The following is a 22,718-nucleotide window of genomic DNA, read 5'->3' as shown; positions in this document are numbered from 1 at the left end:
GGGGGCATATGTGATGACCACTGGAAGTAAGGGGGAGACATCAATTGGTTTTGTCAGCAAAAATGATTTGAAGCATCCCCTTAGGAAAGACCAATTGTACCCCCTAGTGGAGAGAGCAGAGAATAACGTCTTGACAGCAGTTCCAAAATCAGATTTCTGTGTGCAGATTCTGTGGAATCTTAACAGTTGAGATTTGACAATTCCTGCGAATGTGTGTCTGGGATGAAAGCTTGTTTTGAATAGTAGGGCATGAGTGTCTGTAGGTTTAAAGAATACCTTTATGTCCAATTTGTGATCATTCATGAAATTTGTGCCCTTAAAGGTGGTTGTGTCAAGAAAATCAATAGAGGTCTTACTGATGGTTGATTTAAGCTTAATAGAAGCATTGTGGTCATTTAAGGTCCTAAGAAACATCTCAAAATCCTGCTCAGAATGTTGCCAGACACCCCATATGTCATCCAGAAAGCGATAATAATGCAGTGGTTTCTTTATGCATTTATCTAGTGCAGCAGTTTCCCACTCTGCCATGAAGATGTTTGCATATGCTGGGGCAAACTTTTTCCCCATAGCTGTCCCCTTGATTTGTAAATAGAAGTCACCATTGAATTCAAAATCGTTCCTTGTGAGGTTTATTTCTAAAAGTTGTAGTAATTCTTTTTCTGGCCTTTTCTTATCCGGGTATCTTTGAAAGACTCTCTTAATGGAGTCAATGCCTTCACCAATGTCAATGTTTGTGTAAAGGCTGTCAATGTCTATGGAAAACAGAAAAGCATCAATGGGGACTTCTATTTGCTTCACTTTATCCACAAAATCATATGTATCTTTGATATAGCTTGCATGTTTTGTGGATAAAGGAGTCAGGAAATAGTCCAGGTATTCAGCTGTATAATACGTCTCACTATCACAGTCTGAAACGATTGGTCGTCCTGGGGGCACCTGAAAGGGGACACTCCATTTCGCCGGATCCTTGTGGATCTTAGGCAGCATGTAAAAAAGTCTTCCTCTTGGCTCAGCGGAGCCCAGTAAATAGTTCTTTTGTTTTAGGTTTATAAATTTCTTTTGGTTCAAATTATTAATAATCTTTTCCACTAGTGGTACTGTTTCGTGGTAAATGGGTTTTTTTAGTTTCAAATAATATTTTTTGTCGTTCAATTGTCTGTAGCCTTCCTCCAAATACTGTTCTCTATCCAAAATTACGACTGCGCTTCCTTTGTCTGCTGGTTTAATGATAATTTGTTTGTTTCCTTTCAATTCTGTTAGGGCCTTTATCTCTTCTACTGTCAAATTGGACTTAAGTCGTCCTATATTAAAGTGGTTTTGAAAATATTCATTATCTGTTTTGATCAAATTAAGAATTTGGGATGGAAGCTGAGCGTTGGGTGGTGACCAGTATGATTTTGGAGTGAAGGGCTGAGATCGAGACTCATTTTTATCTCCATAAAAGGCAGCCAATTTGATCCTCCTATGGTACTGCTGAATGTCATATTTACACTGTAATTTTAGATTTTTGTTATAGCCTTTTGTGGGGATAAAAGTCAGGCCTCTATTCAGTAGGGTCCGCTGAGCAATGGAAGGACGGAATTTTTTGGACAAGTTCATAACACCATTTACAACATGTAAATCACTTGACCCCTCCCGTCTCAGGCTTGTGGGGATTCCCCATTTACATACTTCTCCCAGTGCTGAAGCATTGCCTCTGCAGTTTCAAGCGACCAGTGAACATCATCATCTTCTGTGGAGAAGCTGTCTGGGGCGAGGGCTGGGATGTGCTCTTTTAAACCTGTAATAAAGGTGTTCATGTGCAGCAAAGTGTCCTGTTCGATCTGAGGGAGAGCAGAGGAAAAGTTAACCTCAGGCACATAAATGTCTGCCTCAGGGAATTTCTCCCGGGCTGTCTTAAGGACTCTCTTTAGTTCTAGAACAGGCACATTTTTGTCTCTCTGGGACCTGTTGTTAATGCCAAAAGACAGGATCAGATGTGTCACCGTAGTGTCAATAGTGGCCTTCTGTAGGATGAACTCTGCATGCCACCATTTAGCCCCCGGGAAACTGTCAATCTGAAGGCTGTCGGTTGCAAAGGGAGGCAATTTGCTAACATTAGAATCGCCGACGATGAGCCAGGGGTCCCCGACGTGTAGATGCCAGTCTGTCAGTTTCCTGTATGTGTTGGGATGTCTGGTCGGGGTCCTCACCTGCTGTCCCGGTACGGTCGGTGAAGAAGGAAGAGATGGTGGAGGAGATGGTGATCCTTCTGCTGGCTGAATCTGGAGCCGAGTTTGCACACAGGAGCTGAGTCTGTCTAAACCGCTGCGAGGTGGGCCCTGGTGAGAAGCTGTTTGTGGTTTAAACCCTTTCACAGGGCCAATGCGTCTTGCCTTAATAGGGGTGGACTCCCCCTGTGTGAGGTCCAGCACCTCAGTGTGTGACACCTGATCAGGTTGCGGTGTTTGGGTGGAGGGGGAAAGTGGTCGTTCCTGGCATGTTGTCTCTTGAAGCGAGGCGAGGAGCCTGCCCACTCTCTGGTCTTTCGGAGTCTCCAGATTTGGCTCCGTTAGTTGTAAAGGCTCCAGAGGAGGGGAAGGTGTTGGTTCCCTCTCTGGCTGCTGCTCCGTCTCACCGAAGGGCGACCAGTCCCCCGCGACGTGGTCAGTCATCGTTGCCGTTGTTGTTTTGGAAGTTCTGCATGGTGCGGGCGGGGCGTGCACCTGTGCAGAAACAGTCACCATCCGACCAGCGCCGGTCTGTATCGGGGCGGTTTGTGTGACAATAGCATTAGGCTGCGTTACCTCGCTAAGGAGTTCAATGGTGTCCTGCTGCAGTCTCATCACACAACCACTTGGCCCCCGTGTAGTTGTCGTGGTGGTGTCCTCCTCCTCTGTCGCAGTGGTAGGTCCCAGGTCACTCCACTTGGCTACGATCTCAGCTCTGGCCTGTTCTAGAGAGTCTGGTAGGAGGCGGCGGCCCAGGTTCCTCCTAGCCCAGGAGGCGGCTATTTGGAATGGGCCCTCCCAATCCTGTTTGGAAAACTCAGAGAGACATTTGATCTCCTCCTCCACACTCTGAGTGTAATGTTGCCGGAGAATCATCATGGTCGTGCTGGCCCAATTTTTTGCGTTCTCCTCAATCCTGGTCTGTGTTTTTTTCGTGGGGACTGCTGGCTTAATGACAGTCTTTAAATTGTGTGTTATTTTATTTAGCGAAGGAGGATAATTGTCATTAGTCACATTCTTTAAGTGATGTACAGCTTTGATCAGTCTGTGAATGACGCGGACTTTCGCAGAAAAGTCTGGATCCTCCGACGGTATTTTATGAACAGGAGGACCAGCTCGTTCAATTCGAGTGTTTCTCACATACCGGTTGTCCTGAGCTGGTCTCCGTTCAAAGCGTCGGTCCCGTCCGGTCCGATTCCCTGGTCCGGTTGCAAAGCGACCTGTCGTCTGCTGTCGTCCCCTCTGACGTCGCTGTGGCGCGTGGAAGAAATCTGGATCATCACCGCGGTGCTCCTCTCTCACGGCCGCTGCATGAATCCTCCGAGTCTCTCGAGACGGGTAACTGGTGTGTCGGGGCGGTCTGCGTGCGTCCTCCACGGCTGTCCAGCCGCGCTCTCCTCCCCGACCCCTCTGTTCGGCTGCATAACGGTCCGTCGCGGGCCGTTCTCTCTCCCATCTCTGTTGTGGTGCGTGGAAGAAGTGTCGCTCACCGCTGCGATGTTCTCCCCTTACGACCGCCGCGTAGGTTCTCCGAGCCTCTCGAGATGGATAACTGCTGTGTCTGGGCGGTCTGCGTGTGTCCTCCACGGCTGTCCAGCCGCGCTCTCCTCTGCGGCTCCACCGTTCGGCTGCATAGCGGTCTGTCGCGGGCCGTTCTTCCTCCCATCTCCGCTGTGGTGCGTGGGGGAAGTGTCGCTCACCGTTGCGGTGTTCTCCTCTCACGGCGGCCGCGTAGGTCATCCGACCTGTACGAGATGGATAACTGCTGCGGCGGGGGGACCTGCGTGCGTACCCCTCAGCTGCCCAGCCGCGATCTCTTCTCCGGTCTCCGCGCCGCCGAACAACGGTCCACTGGTCATCCGTTGTGAACGTGGGCATGGTTGTACCGCCACTGATGGCTTTAGCTACCACCTCTCTTCTCCACCGGTCGTGTAGGTAATGCTAGGCGATGCTGCGCCCACGGATGACTCGTGCTACCGACTTTATGATAAATGAGCGTATTTTTATTGCTCAAATTCAATAAAGCAAACTGTAAAAGATATATACAAAAAATATATACAAAAACCATATAATACAAGCCAAGGTCGCGACGTTTCGGTTCAGGATGAACCTTCTTCAGGCTGGCTTGTGATCGAAGAATAATAAGTCCAACAATTGTCCGGAGCAGGCTTTGTGTTGCTCGCATAACGTCCACGAAAGTCTGCGAGTGGGTTGGACCACACTACCCCTAACATTCAAGGTGGCCGCATTTCAGCAGCCAATCAGTGGTCTCCACAGCAGAATTCAAAAAGACGCCGTGACAATAAGGCCGTGGACGGTCGCACGCGCAGGTGCTACGTTCACGGACATCGGGAACACAGACTGTCAGGCGTAAGAGTGGAAAAGAAACTTTTTTTACCCATGAATACGGGTGTGGAACATGTTTACATTAAGTCTTTAAAACACAGAGGGCAGATTGCACTCAGCCACAATAGTGTTGTACAGTTAAACATTGTGGAGAGATTTTCTCACACAATAAAGTCCAAAATATGAAATATTTACATTCAAGTAGTCCATACAATATAGTGAGAAGTCACAGGTGATATATACAGTGTATGATTGGTATAAAGTGATGTAATGGTCCATTGTCATACATCATAGAGGTTGGTCATAAGCATAGAACAGAACAGATATGTAATGCACAAAGTCCATACCATCACACATAGTTGACCTTATGACCCCTGAATGTTACACCGGTGTTATAGTTGATACATTTACATGTGTTTTATTTTCCTTTTTTGTAACAGGGCATCACAGTGAGGGGTCCCAGAATAACCCAAGAGGGTGGTCAGGCGGCACAGGCCGGTTAGGGGAGATCAAAGTTGGGAGCACGGTCCCCGAAGGGGGCCGTGCTCCAATGCACAGACCATACCTGCTCCCTTCTCAGGCGTCCAGGACCCCACCAGTGGGGTTTCAGACTCGTGTCCAATCAGATTGGCAAATGGTTAGGCTTAGGGCAGGGGGTCAATTATTCTGGGGGTCACTGAGGTTAGGGTTAGGGCCAATTTCAAGGCCAGGATACTCCCTTGTGAGACCTGAAAAAGGCGAGGTCCCCAGAGCAGTGACAAAATGTCCATAAATACACACATGAAAGTAATGAAATGTTAACTATATACACGTTGTTATATTAATACCTCCTATAACCCTTTTCGTTGAGGCCATTTGGATAAACTGTATTTAGTTTAGCTATCCAAATCCTCTCAGCTCTCCACCTCTGTTGTGTTGTCCACCCTGAGTTGATTTGAATGGCTGTAGCTGTGATAGAATCCCAGCCATGCAATAGAAAGTGCTTAACAAGGTGAGTGTGAGTGTTCTTTTTCCGTGTGATGTTGTACCTGTGTTGAGTGAATCTGGTGAGCAGTGTGTTACCAGTTTCTCCCACATACTGGATCCCACATCTCTTGCATGTAATCAAATATATACAGTTTTTGGACCTCGGGGTCCCTTTGCACAAAGACAGAAAAACCTGGCCATTGGAGTGGCTGCGGACCAATCTGTGATGTTGGAAAAATTGTCCTTGATGTCTCTGTCTAGGCACAGAGAGAGGTGTGATTTGGGCTCTAATGAGGAGATCACCCAGATTTTTATGCCTCCTGAAGGCAGCAATCACTCTGTGAGTATGGAGTGTCTGGACATCTCGAGACAGGTTCTGGAAATTGTTCTTAAGAGCCCTGACTAATTTGCAGGTGCAGGGGGCATATGTGATGACCACTGGAAGTAAGGGGGAGACATCAATTGGTTTTGTCAGCAAAAATGATTTGAAGCATCCCCTTAGGAAAGACCAATTGTACCCCCTAGTGGAGAGAGCAGAGAATAACGTCTTGACAGCAGTTCCAAAATCAGATTTCTGTGTGCAGATTCTGTGGAATCTTAACAGTTGAGATTTGACAATTCCTGCGAATGTGTGTCTGGGATGAAAGCTTGTTTTGAATAGTAGGGCATGAGTGTCTGTAGGTTTAAAGAATACCTTTATGTCCAATTTGTGATCATTCATGAAATTTGTGCCCTTAAAGGTGGTTGTGTCAAGAAAATCAATAGAGGTCTTACTGATGGTTGATTTAAGCTTAATAGAAGCATTGTGGTCATTTAAGGTCCTAAGAAACATCTCAAAATCCTGCTCAGAATGTTGCCAGACACCCCATATGTCATCCAGAAAGCGATAATAATGCAGTGGTTTCTTTATGCATTTATCTAGTGCAGCAGTTTCCCACTCTGCCATGAAGATGTTTGCATATGCTGGGGCAAACTTTTTCCCCATAGCTGTCCCCTTGATTTGTAAATAGAAGTCACCATTGAATTCAAAATCGTTCCTTGTGAGGTTTATTTCTAAAAGTTGTAGTAATTCTTTTTCTGGCCTTTTCTTATCCGGGTATCTTTGAAAGACTCTCTTAATGGAGTCAATGCCTTCACCAATGTCAATGTTTGTGTAAAGGCTGTCAATGTCTATGGAAAACAGAAAAGCATCAATGGGGACTTCTATTTGCTTCACTTTATCCACAAAATCATATGTATCTTTGATATAGCTTGCATGTTTTGTGGATAAAGGAGTCAGGAAATAGTCCAGGTATTCAGCTGTATAATACGTCTCACTATCACAGTCTGAAACGATTGGTCGTCCTGGGGGCACCTGAAAGGGGACACTCCATTTCGCCGGATCCTTGTGGATCTTAGGCAGCATGTAAAAAAGTCTTCCTCTTGGCTCAGCGGAGCCCAGTAAATAGTTCTTTTGTTTTAGGTTTATAAATTTCTTTTGGTTCAAATTATTAATAATCTTTTCCACTAGTGGTACTGTTTCGTGGTAAATGGGTTTTTTTAGTTTCAAATAATATTTTTTGTCGTTCAATTGTCTGTAGCCTTCCTCCAAATACTGTTCTCTATCCAAAATTACGACTGCGCTTCCTTTGTCTGCTGGTTTAATGATAATTTGTTTGTTTCCTTTCAATTCTGTTAGGGCCTTTATCTCTTCTACTGTCAAATTGGACTTAAGTCGTCCTATATTAAAGTGGTTTTGAAAATATTCATTATCTGTTTTGATCAAATTAAGAATTTGGGATGGAAGCTGAGCGTTGGGTGGTGACCAGTATGATTTTGGAGTGAAGGGCTGAGATCGAGACTCATTTTTATCTCCATAAAAGGCAGCCAATTTGATCCTCCTATGGTACTGCTGAATGTCATATTTACACTGTAATTTTAGATTTTTGTTATAGCCTTTTGTGGGGATAAAAGTCAGGCCTCTATTCAGTAGGGTCCGCTGAGCAATGGAAGGACGGAATTTTTTGGACAAGTTCATAACACCATTTACAACATGTAAATCACTTGACCCCTCCCGTCTCAGGCTTGTGGGGATTCCCCATTTACATACTTCTCCCAGTGCTGAAGCATTGCCTCTGCAGTTTCAAGCGACCAGTGAACATCATCATCTTCTGTGGAGAAGCTGTCTGGGGCGAGGGCTGGGATGTGCTCTTTTAAACCTGTAATAAAGGTGTTCATGTGCAGCAAAGTGTCCTGTTCGATCTGAGGGAGAGCAGAGGAAAAGTTAACCTCAGGCACATAAATGTCTGCCTCAGGGAATTTCTCCCGGGCTGTCTTAAGGACTCTCTTTAGTTCTAGAACAGGCACATTTTTGTCTCTCTGGGACCTGTTGTTAATGCCAAAAGACAGGATCAGATGTGTCACCGTAGTGTCAATAGTGGCCTTCTGTAGGATGAACTCTGCATGCCACCATTTAGCCCCCGGGAAACTGTCAATCTGAAGGCTGTCGGTTGCAAAGGGAGGCAATTTGCTAACATTAGAATCGCCGACGATGAGCCAGGGGTCCCCGACGTGTAGATGCCAGTCTGTCAGTTTCCTGTATGTGTTGGGATGTCTGGTCGGGGTCCTCACCTGCTGTCCCGGTACGGTCGGTGAAGAAGGAAGAGATGGTGGAGGAGATGGTGATCCTTCTGCTGGCTGAATCTGGAGCCGAGTTTGCACACAGGAGCTGAGTCTGTCTAAACCGCTGCGAGGTGGGCCCTGGTGAGAAGCTGTTTGTGGTTTAAACCCTTTCACAGGGCCAATGCGTCTTGCCTTAATAGGGGTGGACTCCCCCTGTGTGAGGTCCAGCACCTCAGTGTGTGACACCTGATCAGGTTGCGGTGTTTGGGTGGAGGGGGAAAGTGGTCGTTCCTGGCATGTTGTCTCTTGAAGCGAGGCGAGGAGCCTGCCCACTCTCTGGTCTTTCGGAGTCTCCAGATTTGGCTCCGTTAGTTGTAAAGGCTCCAGAGGAGGGGAAGGTGTTGGTTCCCTCTCTGGCTGCTGCTCCGTCTCACCGAAGGGCGACCAGTCCCCCGCGACGTGGTCAGTCATCGTTGCCGTTGTTGTTTTGGAAGTTCTGCATGGTGCGGGCGGGGCGTGCACCTGTGCAGAAACAGTCACCATCCGACCAGCGCCGGTCTGTATCGGGGCGGTTTGTGTGACAATAGCATTAGGCTGCGTTACCTCGCTAAGGAGTTCAATGGTGTCCTGCTGCAGTCTCATCACACAACCACTTGGCCCCCGTGTAGTTGTCGTGGTGGTGTCCTCCTCCTCTGTCGCAGTGGTAGGTCCCAGGTCACTCCACTTGGCTACGATCTCAGCTCTGGCCTGTTCTAGAGAGTCTGGTAGGAGGCGGCGGCCCAGGTTCCTCCTAGCCCAGGAGGCGGCTATTTGGAATGGGCCCTCCCAATCCTGTTTGGAAAACTCAGAGAGACATTTGATCTCCTCCTCCACACTCTGAGTGTAATGTTGCCGGAGAATCATCATGGTCGTGCTGGCCCAATTTTTTGCGTTCTCCTCAATCCTGGTCTGTGTTTTTTTCGTGGGGACTGCTGGCTTAATGACAGTCTTTAAATTGTGTGTTATTTTATTTAGCGAAGGAGGATAATTGTCATTAGTCACATTCTTTAAGTGATGTACAGCTTTGATCAGTCTGTGAATGACGCGGACTTTCGCAGAAAAGTCTGGATCCTCCGACGGTATTTTATGAACAGGAGGACCAGCTCGTTCAATTCGAGTGTTTCTCACATACCGGTTGTCCTGAGCTGGTCTCCGTTCAAAGCGTCGGTCCCGTCCGGTCCGATTCCCTGGTCCGGTTGCAAAGCGACCTGTCGTCTGCTGTCGTCCCCTCTGACGTCGCTGTGGCGCGTGGAAGAAATCTGGATCATCACCGCGGTGCTCCTCTCTCACGGCCGCTGCATGAATCCTCCGAGTCTCTCGAGACGGGTAACTGGTGTGTCGGGGCGGTCTGCGTGCGTCCTCCACGGCTGTCCAGCCGCGCTCTCCTCCCCGACCCCTCTGTTCGGCTGCATAACGGTCCGTCGCGGGCCGTTCTCTCTCCCATCTCTGTTGTGGTGCGTGGAAGAAGTGTCGCTCACCGCTGCGATGTTCTCCCCTTACGACCGCCGCGTAGGTTCTCCGAGCCTCTCGAGATGGATAACTGCTGTGTCTGGGCGGTCTGCGTGTGTCCTCCACGGCTGTCCAGCCGCGCTCTCCTCTGCGGCTCCACCGTTCGGCTGCATAGCGGTCTGTCGCGGGCCGTTCTTCCTCCCATCTCCGCTGTGGTGCGTGGGGGAAGTGTCGCTCACCGTTGCGGTGTTCTCCTCTCACGGCGGCCGCGTAGGTCATCCGACCTGTACGAGATGGATAACTGCTGCGGCGGGGGGACCTGCGTGCGTACCCCTCAGCTGCCCAGCCGCGATCTCTTCTCCGGTCTCCGCGCCGCCGAACAACGGTCCACTGGTCATCCGTTGTGAACGTGGGCATGGTTGTACCGCCACTGATGGCTTTAGCTACCACCTCTCTTCTCCACCGGTCGTGTAGGTAATGCTAGGCGATGCTGCGCCCACGGATGACTCGTGCTACCGACTTTATGATAAATGAGCGTATTTTTATTGCTCAAATTCAATAAAGCAAACTGTAAAAGATATATACAAAAAATATATACAAAAACCATATAATACAAGCCAAGGTCGCGACGTTTCGGTTCAGGATGAACCTTCTTCAGGCTGGCTTGTGATCGAAGAATAATAAGTCCAACAATTGTCCGGAGCAGGCTTTGTGTTGCTCGCATAACGTCCACGAAAGTCTGCGAGTGGGTTGGACCACACTACCCCTAACATTCAAGGTGGCCGCATTTCAGCAGCCAATCAGTGGTCTCCACAGCAGAATTCAAAAAGACGCCGTGACAATAAGGCCGTGGACGGTCGCACGCGCAGGTGCTACGTTCACGGACATCGGGAACACAGACTGTCAGGCGTAAGAGTGGAAAAGAAACTTTTTTTACCCATGAATACGGGTGTGGAACATGTTTACATTAAGTCTTTAAAACACAGAGGGCAGATTGCACTCAGCCACAATAGTGTTGTACAGTTAAACATTGTGGAGAGATTTTCTCACACAATAAAGTCCAAAATATGAAATATTTACATTCAAGTAGTCCATACAATATAGTGAGAAGTCACAGGTGATATATACAGTGTATGATTGGTATAAAGTGATGTAATGGTCCATTGTCATACATCATAGAGGTTGGTCATAAGCATAGAACAGAACAGATATGTAATGCACAAAGTCCATACCATCACACATAGTTGACCTTATGACCCCTGAATGTTACACCGGTGTTATAGTTGATACATTTACATGTGTTTTATTTTCCTTTTTTGTAACAGGGCATCACAGTGAGGGGTCCCAGAATAACCCAAGAGGGTGGTCAGGCGGCACAGGCCGGTTAGGGGAGATCAAAGTTGGGAGCACGGTCCCCGAAGGGGGCCGTGCTCCAATGCACAGACCATACCTGCTCCCTTCTCAGGCGTCCAGGACCCCACCAGTGGGGTTTCAGACTCGTGTCCAATCAGATTGGCAAATGGTTAGGCTTAGGGCAGGGGGTCAATTATTCTGGGGGTCACTGAGGTTAGGGTTAGGGCCAATTTCAAGGCCAGGATACTCCCTTGTGAGACCTGAAAAAGGCGAGGTCCCCAGAGCAGTGACAAAATGTCCATAAATACACACATGAAAGTAATGAAATGTTAACTATATACACGTTGTTATATTAATACCTCCTATAACCCTTTTCGTTGAGGCCATTTGGATAAACTGTATTTAGTTTAGCTATCCAAATCCTCTCAGCTCTCCACCTCTGTTGTGTTGTCCACCCTGAGTTGATTTGAATGGCTGTAGCTGTGATAGAATCCCAGCCATGCAATAGAAAGTGCTTAACAAGGTGAGTGTGAGTGTTCTTTTTCCGTGTGATGTTGTACCTGTGTTGAGTGAATCTGGTGAGCAGTGTGTTACCAGTTTCTCCCACATACTGGATCCCACATCTCTTGCATGTAATCAAATATATACAGTTTTTGGACCTCGGGGTCCCTTTGCACAAAGACAGAAAAACCTGGCCATTGGAGTGGCTGCGGACCAATCTGTGATGTTGGAAAAATTGTCCTTGATGTCTCTGTCTAGGCACAGAGAGAGGTGTGATTTGGGCTCTAATGAGGAGATCACCCAGATTTTTATGCCTCCTGAAGGCAGCAATCACTCTGTGAGTATGGAGTGTCTGGACATCTCGAGACAGGTTCTGGAAATTGTTCTTAAGAGCCCTGACTAATTTGCAGGTGCAGGGGGCATATGTGATGACCACTGGAAGTAAGGGGGAGACATCAATTGGTTTTGTCAGCAAAAATGATTTGAAGCATCCCCTTAGGAAAGACCAATTGTACCCCCTAGTGGAGAGAGCAGAGAATAACGTCTTGACAGCAGTTCCAAAATCAGATTTCTGTGTGCAGATTCTGTGGAATCTTAACAGTTGAGATTTGACAATTCCTGCGAATGTGTGTCTGGGATGAAAGCTTGTTTTGAATAGTAGGGCATGAGTGTCTGTAGGTTTAAAGAATACCTTTATGTCCAATTTGTGATCATTCATGAAATTTGTGCCCTTAAAGGTGGTTGTGTCAAGAAAATCAATAGAGGTCTTACTGATGGTTGATTTAAGCTTAATAGAAGCATTGTGGTCATTTAAGGTCCTAAGAAACATCTCAAAATCCTGCTCAGAATGTTGCCAGACACCCCATATGTCATCCAGAAAGCGATAATAATGCAGTGGTTTCTTTATGCATTTATCTAGTGCAGCAGTTTCCCACTCTGCCATGAAGATGTTTGCATATGCTGGGGCAAACTTTTTCCCCATAGCTGTCCCCTTGATTTGTAAATAGAAGTCACCATTGAATTCAAAATCGTTCCTTGTGAGGTTTATTTCTAAAAGTTGTAGTAATTCTTTTTCTGGCCTTTTCTTATCCGGGTATCTTTGAAAGACTCTCTTAATGGAGTCAATGCCTTCACCAATGTCAATGTTTGTGTAAAGGCTGTCAATGTCTATGGAAAACAGAAAAGCATCAATGGGGACTTCTATTTGCTTCACTTTATCCACAAAATCATATGTATCTTTGATATAGCTTGCATGTTTTGTGGATAAAGGAGTCAGGAAATAGTCCAGGTATTCAGCTGTATAATACGTCTCACTATCACAGTCTGAAACGATTGGTCGTCCTGGGGGCACCTGAAAGGGGACACTCCATTTCGCCGGATCCTTGTGGATCTTAGGCAGCATGTAAAAAAGTCTTCCTCTTGGCTCAGCGGAGCCCAGTAAATAGTTCTTTTGTTTTAGGTTTATAAATTTCTTTTGGTTCAAATTATTAATAATCTTTTCCACTAGTGGTACTGTTTCGTGGTAAATGGGTTTTTTTAGTTTCAAATAATATTTTTTGTCGTTCAATTGTCTGTAGCCTTCCTCCAAATACTGTTCTCTATCCAAAATTACGACTGCGCTTCCTTTGTCTGCTGGTTTAATGATAATTTGTTTGTTTCCTTTCAATTCTGTTAGGGCCTTTATCTCTTCTACTGTCAAATTGGACTTAAGTCGTCCTATATTAAAGTGGTTTTGAAAATATTCATTATCTGTTTTGATCAAATTAAGAATTTGGGATGGAAGCTGAGCGTTGGGTGGTGACCAGTATGATTTTGGAGTGAAGGGCTGAGATCGAGACTCATTTTTATCTCCATAAAAGGCAGCCAATTTGATCCTCCTATGGTACTGCTGAATGTCATATTTACACTGTAATTTTAGATTTTTGTTATAGCCTTTTGTGGGGATAAAAGTCAGGCCTCTATTCAGTAGGGTCCGCTGAGCAATGGAAGGACGGAATTTTTTGGACAAGTTCATAACACCATTTACAACATGTAAATCACTTGACCCCTCCCGTCTCAGGCTTGTGGGGATTCCCCATTTACATACTTCTCCCAGTGCTGAAGCATTGCCTCTGCAGTTTCAAGCGACCAGTGAACATCATCATCTTCTGTGGAGAAGCTGTCTGGGGCGAGGGCTGGGATGTGCTCTTTTAAACCTGTAATAAAGGTGTTCATGTGCAGCAAAGTGTCCTGTTCGATCTGAGGGAGAGCAGAGGAAAAGTTAACCTCAGGCACATAAATGTCTGCCTCAGGGAATTTCTCCCGGGCTGTCTTAAGGACTCTCTTTAGTTCTAGAACAGGCACATTTTTGTCTCTCTGGGACCTGTTGTTAATGCCAAAAGACAGGATCAGATGTGTCACCGTAGTGTCAATAGTGGCCTTCTGTAGGATGAACTCTGCATGCCACCATTTAGCCCCCGGGAAACTGTCAATCTGAAGGCTGTCGGTTGCAAAGGGAGGCAATTTGCTAACATTAGAATCGCCGACGATGAGCCAGGGGTCCCCGACGTGTAGATGCCAGTCTGTCAGTTTCCTGTATGTGTTGGGATGTCTGGTCGGGGTCCTCACCTGCTGTCCCGGTACGGTCGGTGAAGAAGGAAGAGATGGTGGAGGAGATGGTGATCCTTCTGCTGGCTGAATCTGGAGCCGAGTTTGCACACAGGAGCTGAGTCTGTCTAAACCGCTGCGAGGTGGGCCCTGGTGAGAAGCTGTTTGTGGTTTAAACCCTTTCACAGGGCCAATGCGTCTTGCCTTAATAGGGGTGGACTCCCCCTGTGTGAGGTCCAGCACCTCAGTGTGTGACACCTGATCAGGTTGCGGTGTTTGGGTGGAGGGGGAAAGTGGTCGTTCCTGGCATGTTGTCTCTTGAAGCGAGGCGAGGAGCCTGCCCACTCTCTGGTCTTTCGGAGTCTCCAGATTTGGCTCCGTTAGTTGTAAAGGCTCCAGAGGAGGGGAAGGTGTTGGTTCCCTCTCTGGCTGCTGCTCCGTCTCACCGAAGGGCGACCAGTCCCCCGCGACGTGGTCAGTCATCGTTGCCGTTGTTGTTTTGGAAGTTCTGCATGGTGCGGGCGGGGCGTGCACCTGTGCAGAAACAGTCACCATCCGACCAGCGCCGGTCTGTATCGGGGCGGTTTGTGTGACAATAGCATTAGGCTGCGTTACCTCGCTAAGGAGTTCAATGGTGTCCTGCTGCAGTCTCATCACACAACCACTTGGCCCCCGTGTAGTTGTCGTGGTGGTGTCCTCCTCCTCTGTCGCAGTGGTAGGTCCCAGGTCACTCCACTTGGCTACGATCTCAGCTCTGGCCTGTTCTAGAGAGTCTGGTAGGAGGCGGCGGCCCAGGTTCCTCCTAGCCCAGGAGGCGGCTATTTGGAATGGGCCCTCCCAATCCTGTTTGGAAAACTCAGAGAGACATTTGATCTCCTCCTCCACACTCTGAGTGTAATGTTGCCGGAGAATCATCATGGTCGTGCTGGCCCAATTTTTTGCGTTCTCCTCAATCCTGGTCTGTGTTTTTTTCGTGGGGACTGCTGGCTTAATGACAGTCTTTAAATTGTGTGTTATTTTATTTAGCGAAGGAGGATAATTGTCATTAGTCACATTCTTTAAGTGATGTACAGCTTTGATCAGTCTGTGAATGACGCGGACTTTCGCAGAAAAGTCTGGATCCTCCGACGGTATTTTATGAACAGGAGGACCAGCTCGTTCAATTCGAGTGTTTCTCACATACCGGTTGTCCTGAGCTGGTCTCCGTTCAAAGCGTCGGTCCCGTCCGGTCCGATTCCCTGGTCCGGTTGCAAAGCGACCTGTCGTCTGCTGTCGTCCCCTCTGACGTCGCTGTGGCGCGTGGAAGAAATCTGGATCATCACCGCGGTGCTCCTCTCTCACGGCCGCTGCATGAATCCTCCGAGTCTCTCGAGACGGGTAACTGGTGTGTCGGGGCGGTCTGCGTGCGTCCTCCACGGCTGTCCAGCCGCGCTCTCCTCCCCGACCCCTCTGTTCGGCTGCATAACGGTCCGTCGCGGGCCGTTCTCTCTCCCATCTCTGTTGTGGTGCGTGGAAGAAGTGTCGCTCACCGCTGCGATGTTCTCCCCTTACGACCGCCGCGTAGGTTCTCCGAGCCTCTCGAGATGGATAACTGCTGTGTCTGGGCGGTCTGCGTGTGTCCTCCACGGCTGTCCAGCCGCGCTCTCCTCTGCGGCTCCACCGTTCGGCTGCATAGCGGTCTGTCGCGGGCCGTTCTTCCTCCCATCTCCGCTGTGGTGCGTGGGGGAAGTGTCGCTCACCGTTGCGGTGTTCTCCTCTCACGGCGGCCGCGTAGGTCATCCGACCTGTACGAGATGGATAACTGCTGCGGCGGGGGGACCTGCGTGCGTACCCCTCAGCTGCCCAGCCGCGATCTCTTCTCCGGTCTCCGCGCCGCCGAACAACGGTCCACTGGTCATCCGTTGTGAACGTGGGCATGGTTGTACCGCCACTGATGGCTTTAGCTACCACCTCTCTTCTCCACCGGTCGTGTAGGTAATGCTAGGCGATGCTGCGCCCACGGATGACTCGTGCTACCGACTTTATGATAAATGAGCGTATTTTTATTGCTCAAATTCAATAAAGCAAACTGTAAAAGATATATACAAAAAATATATACAAAAACCATATAATACAAGCCAAGGTCGCGACGTTTCGGTTCAGGATGAACCTTCTTCAGGCTGGCTTGTGATCGAAGAATAATAAGTCCAACAATTGTCCGGAGCAGGCTTTGTGTTGCTCGCATAACGTCCACGAAAGTCTGCGAGTGGGTTGGACCACACTACCCCTAACATTCAAGGTGGCCGCATTTCAGCAGCCAATCAGTGGTCTCCACAGCAGAATTCAAAAAGACGCCGTGACAATAAGGCCGTGGACGGTCGCACGCGCAGGTGCTACGTTCACGGACATCGGGAACACAGACTGTCAGGCGTAAGAGTGGAAAAGAAACTTTTTTTACCCATGAATACGGGTGTGGAACATGTTTACATTAAGTCTTTAAAACACAGAGGGCAGATTGCACTCAGCCACAATAGTGTTGTACAGTTAAACATTGTGGAGAGATTTTCTCACACAATAAAGTCCAAAATATGAAATATTTACATTCAAGTAGTCCATACAATATAGTGAGAAGTCACAGGTGATATATACAGTGTATGATTGGTATAAAGTGATGTAATGGTCCATTGTCATACATCATAGAGGTTGGTCATAAGCATAGAACAGAACAGATATGTAATGCACAAAGTCCATACCATCACACATAGTTGACCTTATGACCCCTGAATGTTACACCGGTGTTATAGTTGATACATTTACATGTGTTTTATTTTCCTTTTTTGTAACAGGGCATCACAGTGAGGGGTCCCAGAATAACCCAAGAGGGTGGTCAGGCGGCACAGGCCGGTTAGGGGAGATCAAAGTTGGGAGCACGGTCCCCGAAGGGGGCCGTGCTCCAATGCACAGACCATACCTGCTCCCTTCTCAGGCGTCCAGGACCCCACCAGTGGGGTTTCAGACTCGTGTCCAATCAGATTGGCAAATGGTTAGGCTTAGGGCAGGGGGTCAATTATTCTGGGGGTCACTGAGGTTAGGGTTAGGGCCAATTTCAAGGCCAGGATACTCCCTTGTGAGACCTGAAAAAGGCGAGGTCCCCAGAGCAGTGACAAAATGTCCATAAATACACACATGAAAGTAATGAAATGTTAACTATATACACGTTGTTATATTAATACCTCCTATAACCCTTTTCGTTGAGGCCATTTGGATAAACTGTATTTAGTTTAGCTATCCAAATCCTCTCAGCTCTCCACCTCTGTTGTGTTGTCCACCCTGAGTTGATTTGAATGGCTGTAGCTGTGATAGAATCCCAGCCATGCAATAGAAAGTGCTTAACAAGGTGAGTGTGAGTGTTCTTTTTCCGTGTGATGTTGTACCTGTGTTGAGTGAATCTGGTGAGCAGTGTGTTACCAGTTTCTCCCACATACTGGATCCCACATCTCTTGCATGTAATCAAATATATACAGTTTTTGGACCTCGGGGTCCCTTTGCACAAAGACAGAAAAACCTGGCCATTGGAGTGGCTGCGGACCAATCTGTGATGTTGGAAAAATTGTCCTTGATGTCTCTGTCTAGGCACAGAGAGAGGTGTGATTTGGGCTCTAATGAGGAGATCACCCAGATTTTTATGCCTCCTGAAGGCAGCAATCACTCTGTGAGTATGGAGTGTCTGGACATCTCGAGACAGGTTCTGGAAATTGTTCTTAAGAGCCCTGACTAATTTGCAGGTGCAGGGGGCATATGTGATGACCACTGGAAGTAAGGGGGAGACATCAATTGGTTTTGTCAGCAAAAATGATTTGAAGCATCCCCTTAGGAAAGACCAATTGTACCCCCTAGTGGAGAGAGCAGAGAATAACGTCTTGACAGCAGTTCCAAAATCAGATTTCTGTGTGCAGATTCTGTGGAATCTTAACAGTTGAGATTTGACAATTCCTGCGAATGTGTGTCTGGGATGAAAGCTTGTTTTGAATAGTAGGGCATGAGTGTCTGTAGGTTTAAAGAATACCTTTATGTCCAATTTGTGATCATTCATGAAATTTGTGCCCTTAAAGGTGGTTGTGTCAAGAAAATCAATAGAGGTCTTACTGATGGTTGATTTAAGCTTAATAGAAGCATTGTGGTCATTTAAGGTCCTAAGAAACATCTCAAAATCCTGCTCAGAATGTTGCCAGACACCCCATATGTCATCCAGAAAGCGATAATAATGCAGTGGTTTCTTTATGCATTTATCTAGTGCAGCAGTTTCCCACTCTGCCATGAAGATGTTTGCATATGCTGGGGCAAACTTTTTCCCCATAGCTGTCCCCTTGATTTGTAAATAGAAGTCACCATTGAATTCAAAATCGTTCCTTGTGAGGTTTATTTCTAAAAGTTGTAGTAATTCTTTTTCTGGCCTTTTCTTATCCGGGTATCTTTGAAAGACTCTCTTAATGGAGTCAATGCCTTCACCAATGTCAATGTTTGTGTAAAGGCTGTCAATGTCTATGGAAAACAGAAAAGCATCAATGGGGACTTCTATTTGCTTCACTTTATCCACAAAATCATATGTATCTTTGATATAGCTTGCATGTTTTGTGGATAAAGGAGTCAGGAAATAGTCCAGGTATTCAGCTGTATAATACGTCTCACTATCACAGTCTGAAACGATTGGTCGTCCTGGGGGCACCTGAAAGGGGACACTCCATTTCGCCGGATCCTTGTGGATCTTAGGCAGCATGTAAAAAAGTCTTCCTCTTGGCTCAGCGGAGCCCAGTAAATAGTTCTTTTGTTTTAGGTTTATAAATTTCTTTTGGTTCAAATTATTAATAATCTTTTCCACTAGTGGTACTGTTTCGTGGTAAATGGGTTTTTTTAGTTTCAAATAATATTTTTTGTCGTTCAATTGTCTGTAGCCTTCCTCCAAATACTGTTCTCTATCCAAAATTACGACTGCGCTTCCTTTGTCTGCTGGTTTAATGATAATTTGTTTGTTTCCTTTCAATTCTGTTAGGGCCTTTATCTCTTCTACTGTCAAATTGGACTTAAGTCGTCCTATATTAAAGTGGTTTTGAAAATATTCATTATCTGTTTTGATCAAATTAAGAATTTGGGATGGAAGCTGAGCGTTGGGTGGTGACCAGTATGATTTTGGAGTGAAGGGCTGAGATCGAGACTCATTTTTATCTCCATAAAAGGCAGCCAATTTGATCCTCCTATGGTACTGCTGAATGTCATATTTACACTGTAATTTTAGATTTTTGTTATAGCCTTTTGTGGGGATAAAAGTCAGGCCTCTATTCAGTAGGGTCCGCTGAGCAATGGAAGGACGGAATTTTTTGGACAAGTTCATAACACCATTTACAACATGTAAATCACTTGACCCCTCCCGTCTCAGGCTTGTGGGGATTCCCCATTTACATACTTCTCCCAGTGCTGAAGCATTGCCTCTGCAGTTTCAAGCGACCAGTGAACATCATCATCTTCTGTGGAGAAGCTGTCTGGGGCGAGGGCTGGGATGTGCTCTTTTAAACCTGTAATAAAGGTGTTCATGTGCAGCAAAGTGTCCTGTTCGATCTGAGGGAGAGCAGAGGAAAAGTTAACCTCAGGCACATAAATGTCTGCCTCAGGGAATTTCTCCCGGGCTGTCTTAAGGACTCTCTTTAGTTCTAGAACAGGCACATTTTTGTCTCTCTGGGACCTGTTGTTAATGCCAAAAGACAGGATCAGATGTGTCACCGTAGTGTCAATAGTGGCCTTCTGTAGGATGAACTCTGCATGCCACCATTTAGCCCCCGGGAAACTGTCAATCTGAAGGCTGTCGGTTGCAAAGGGAGGCAATTTGCTAACATTAGAATCGCCGACGATGAGCCAGGGGTCCCCGACGTGTAGATGCCAGTCTGTCAGTTTCCTGTATGTGTTGGGATGTCTGGTCGGGGTCCTCACCTGCTGTCCCGGTACGGTCGGTGAAGAAGGAAGAGATGGTGGAGGAGATGGTGATCCTTCTGCTGGCTGAATCTGGAGCCGAGTTTGCACACAGGAGCTGAGTCTGTCTAAACCGCTGCGAGGTGGGCCCTGGTGAGAAGCTGTTTGTGGTTTAAACCCTTTCACAGGGCCAATGCGTCTTGCCTTAATAGGGGTGGACTCCCCCTGTGTGAGGTCCAGCACCTCAGTGTGTGACACCTGATCAGGTTGCGGTGTTTGGGTGGAGGGGGAAAGTGGTCGTTCCTGGCATGTTGTCTCTTGAAGCGAGGCGAGGAGCCTGCCCACTCTCTGGTCTTTCGGAGTCTCCAGATTTGGCTCCGTTAGTTGTAAAGGCTCCAGAGGAGGGGAAGGTGTTGGTTCCCTCTCTGGCTGCTGCTCCGTCTCACCGAAGGGCGACCAGTCCCCCGCGACGTGGTCAGTCATCGTTGCCGTTGTTGTTTTGGAAGTTCTGCATGGTGCGGGCGGGGCGTGCACCTGTGCAGAAACAGTCACCATCCGACCAGCGCCGGTCTGTATCGGGGCGGTTTGTGTGACAATAGCATTAGGCTGCGTTACCTCGCTAAGGAGTTCAATGGTGTCCTGCTGCAGTCTCATCACACAACCACTTGGCCCCCGTGTAGTTGTCGTGGTGGTGTCCTCCTCCTCTGTCGCAGTGGTAGGTCCCAGGTCACTCCACTTGGCTACGATCTCAGCTCTGGCCTGTTCTAGAGAGTCTGGTAGGAGGCGGCGGCCCAGGTTCCTCCTAGCCCAGGAGGCGGCTATTTGGAATGGGCCCTCCCAATCCTGTTTGGAAAACTCAGAGAGACATTTGATCTCCTCCTCCACACTCTGAGTGTAATGTTGCCGGAGAATCATCATGGTCGTGCTGGCCCAATTTTTTGCGTTCTCCTCAATCCTGGTCTGTGTTTTTTTCGTGGGGACTGCTGGCTTAATGACAGTCTTTAAATTGTGTGTTATTTTATTTAGCGAAGGAGGATAATTGTCATTAGTCACATTCTTTAAGTGATGTACAGCTTTGATCAGTCTGTGAATGACGCGGACTTTCGCAGAAAAGTCTGGATCCTCCGACGGTATTTTATGAACAGGAGGACCAGCTCGTTCAATTCGAGTGTTTCTCACATACCGGTTGTCCTGAGCTGGTCTCCGTTCAAAGCGTCGGTCCCGTCCGGTCCGATTCCCTGGTCCGGTTGCAAAGCGACCTGTCGTCTGCTGTCGTCCCCTCTGACGTCGCTGTGGCGCGTGGAAGAAATCTGGATCATCACCGCGGTGCTCCTCTCTCACGGCCGCTGCATGAATCCTCCGAGTCTCTCGAGACGGGTAACTGGTGTGTCGGGGCGGTCTGCGTGCGTCCTCCACGGCTGTCCAGCCGCGCTCTCCTCCCCGACCCCTCTGTTCGGCTGCATAACGGTCCGTCGCGGGCCGTTCTCTCTCCCATCTCTGTTGTGGTGCGTGGAAGAAGTGTCGCTCACCGCTGCGATGTTCTCCCCTTACGACCGCCGCGTAGGTTCTCCGAGCCTCTCGAGATGGATAACTGCTGTGTCTGGGCGGTCTGCGTGTGTCCTCCACGGCTGTCCAGCCGCGCTCTCCTCTGCGGCTCCACCGTTCGGCTGCATAGCGGTCTGTCGCGGGCCGTTCTTCCTCCCATCTCCGCTGTGGTGCGTGGGGGAAGTGTCGCTCACCGTTGCGGTGTTCTCCTCTCACGGCGGCCGCGTAGGTCATCCGACCTGTACGAGATGGATAACTGCTGCGGCGGGGGGACCTGCGTGCGTACCCCTCAGCTGCCCAGCCGCGATCTCTTCTCCGGTCTCCGCGCCGCCGAACAACGGTCCACTGGTCATCCGTTGTGAACGTGGGCATGGTTGTACCGCCACTGATGGCTTTAGCTACCACCTCTCTTCTCCACCGGTCGTGTAGGTAATGCTAGGCGATGCTGCGCCCACGGATGACTCGTGCTACCGACTTTATGATAAATGAGCGTATTTTTATTGCTCAAATTCAATAAAGCAAACTGTAAAAGATATATACAAAAAATATATACAAAAACCATATAATACAAGCCAAGGTCGCGACGTTTCGGTTCAGGATGAACCTTCTTCAGGCTGGCTTGTGATCGAAGAATAATAAGTCCAACAATTGTCCGGAGCAGGCTTTGTGTTGCTCGCATAACGTCCACGAAAGTCTGCGAGTGGGTTGGACCACACTACCCCTAACATTCAAGGTGGCCGCATTTCAGCAGCCAATCAGTGGTCTCCACAGCAGAATTCAAAAAGACGCCGTGACAATAAGGCCGTGGACGGTCGCACGCGCAGGTGCTACGTTCACGGACATCGGGAACACAGACTGTCAGGCGTAAGAGTGGAAAAGAAACTTTTTTTACCCATGAATACGGGTGTGGAACATGTTTACATTAAGTCTTTAAAACACAGAGGGCAGATTGCACTCAGCCACAATAGTGTTGTACAGTTAAACATTGTGGAGAGATTTTCTCACACAATAAAGTCCAAAATATGAAATATTTACATTCAAGTAGTCCATACAATATAGTGAGAAGTCACAGGTGATATATACAGTGTATGATTGGTATAAAGTGATGTAATGGTCCATTGTCATACATCATAGAGGTTGGTCATAAGCATAGAACAGAACAGATATGTAATGCACAAAGTC

General features: G+C 47.8%; 4 protein-coding genes across 4 annotated transcripts in view; all 4 read right to left on the bottom strand.

Moving 5' to 3' along the window:
- Nucleotides 1–1,521: 1,521 nt before the first annotated feature.
- Nucleotides 1,522–5,290, bottom strand: LOC147300778 (uncharacterized). Its single transcript, XM_086283222.1, has one exon. It carries the CDS (start codon nt 4,086–4,088, stop codon nt 1,641–1,643), a length of 2,448 nt encoding a protein of 815 aa, XP_086139348.1. The 5' UTR covers nt 4,089–5,290; the 3' UTR covers nt 1,522–1,640.
- A 2,171-nt stretch (nt 5,291–7,461) lies between these two features.
- LOC147300777 (uncharacterized) lies at nt 7,462–11,230 on the bottom strand. Its single transcript, XM_086283223.1, has one exon. The coding sequence runs from the start codon at nt 10,026–10,028 to the stop codon at nt 7,581–7,583; it is 2,448 nt and encodes an 815-aa protein (XP_086139349.1). The 5' UTR covers nt 10,029–11,230; the 3' UTR covers nt 7,462–7,580.
- Nucleotides 11,231–13,401: 2,171 nt separating this feature from the next.
- Nucleotides 13,402–17,170, bottom strand: LOC147300776 (uncharacterized). The gene has a single exon (XM_086283224.1). The coding sequence runs from the start codon at nt 15,966–15,968 to the stop codon at nt 13,521–13,523; it is 2,448 nt and encodes an 815-aa protein (XP_086139350.1). The 5' UTR covers nt 15,969–17,170; the 3' UTR covers nt 13,402–13,520.
- Nucleotides 17,171–19,341: 2,171 nt separating this feature from the next.
- LOC147300775 (uncharacterized) overlaps nt 19,342–22,718 on the bottom strand; it is a 3,769-nt gene continuing 392 nt past the window's right edge. Inside the window, exon 1 of the mRNA XM_086283225.1 lies at nt 19,342–22,718. This exon is cut by the window's right edge and continues 392 nt beyond it. Within this exon, the coding sequence (XP_086139351.1) occupies nt 19,461–21,908 (2,448 nt within the window). The 5' untranslated portion in view covers nt 21,909–22,718 and the 3' untranslated portion in view covers nt 19,342–19,460.

This window comes from Aulonocara sp. 'chitande type north' Nkhata Bay, linkage group LG23 (assembly GCF_057382095.1).
Source record: "Aulonocara sp. 'chitande type north' Nkhata Bay isolate Kocher_YH1m ecotype deep benthic linkage group LG23, A_spYH_male_GT1.1, whole genome shotgun sequence".
Lineage (NCBI taxonomy): Eukaryota > Metazoa > Chordata > Actinopteri > Cichliformes > Cichlidae > Aulonocara > Aulonocara sp. 'chitande type north' Nkhata Bay.
Note: the sequence above shows the minus strand (reverse complement) of the source record. Positions and strands in the feature narration are given on the sequence as shown.

What these genes read in the sequence shown, in the direction of transcription:
- LOC147300776 (XM_086283224.1), bottom strand. Translation starts at nt 15,968, where the DNA reads ATGCCCACGTTCACAACGGATGACCAGTGGACCGTTGTTCGGCGGCGC.
- LOC147300777 (XM_086283223.1), bottom strand. Translation starts at nt 10,028, where the DNA reads ATGCCCACGTTCACAACGGATGACCAGTGGACCGTTGTTCGGCGGCGC.
- LOC147300778 (XM_086283222.1), bottom strand. Translation starts at nt 4,088, where the DNA reads ATGCCCACGTTCACAACGGATGACCAGTGGACCGTTGTTCGGCGGCGC.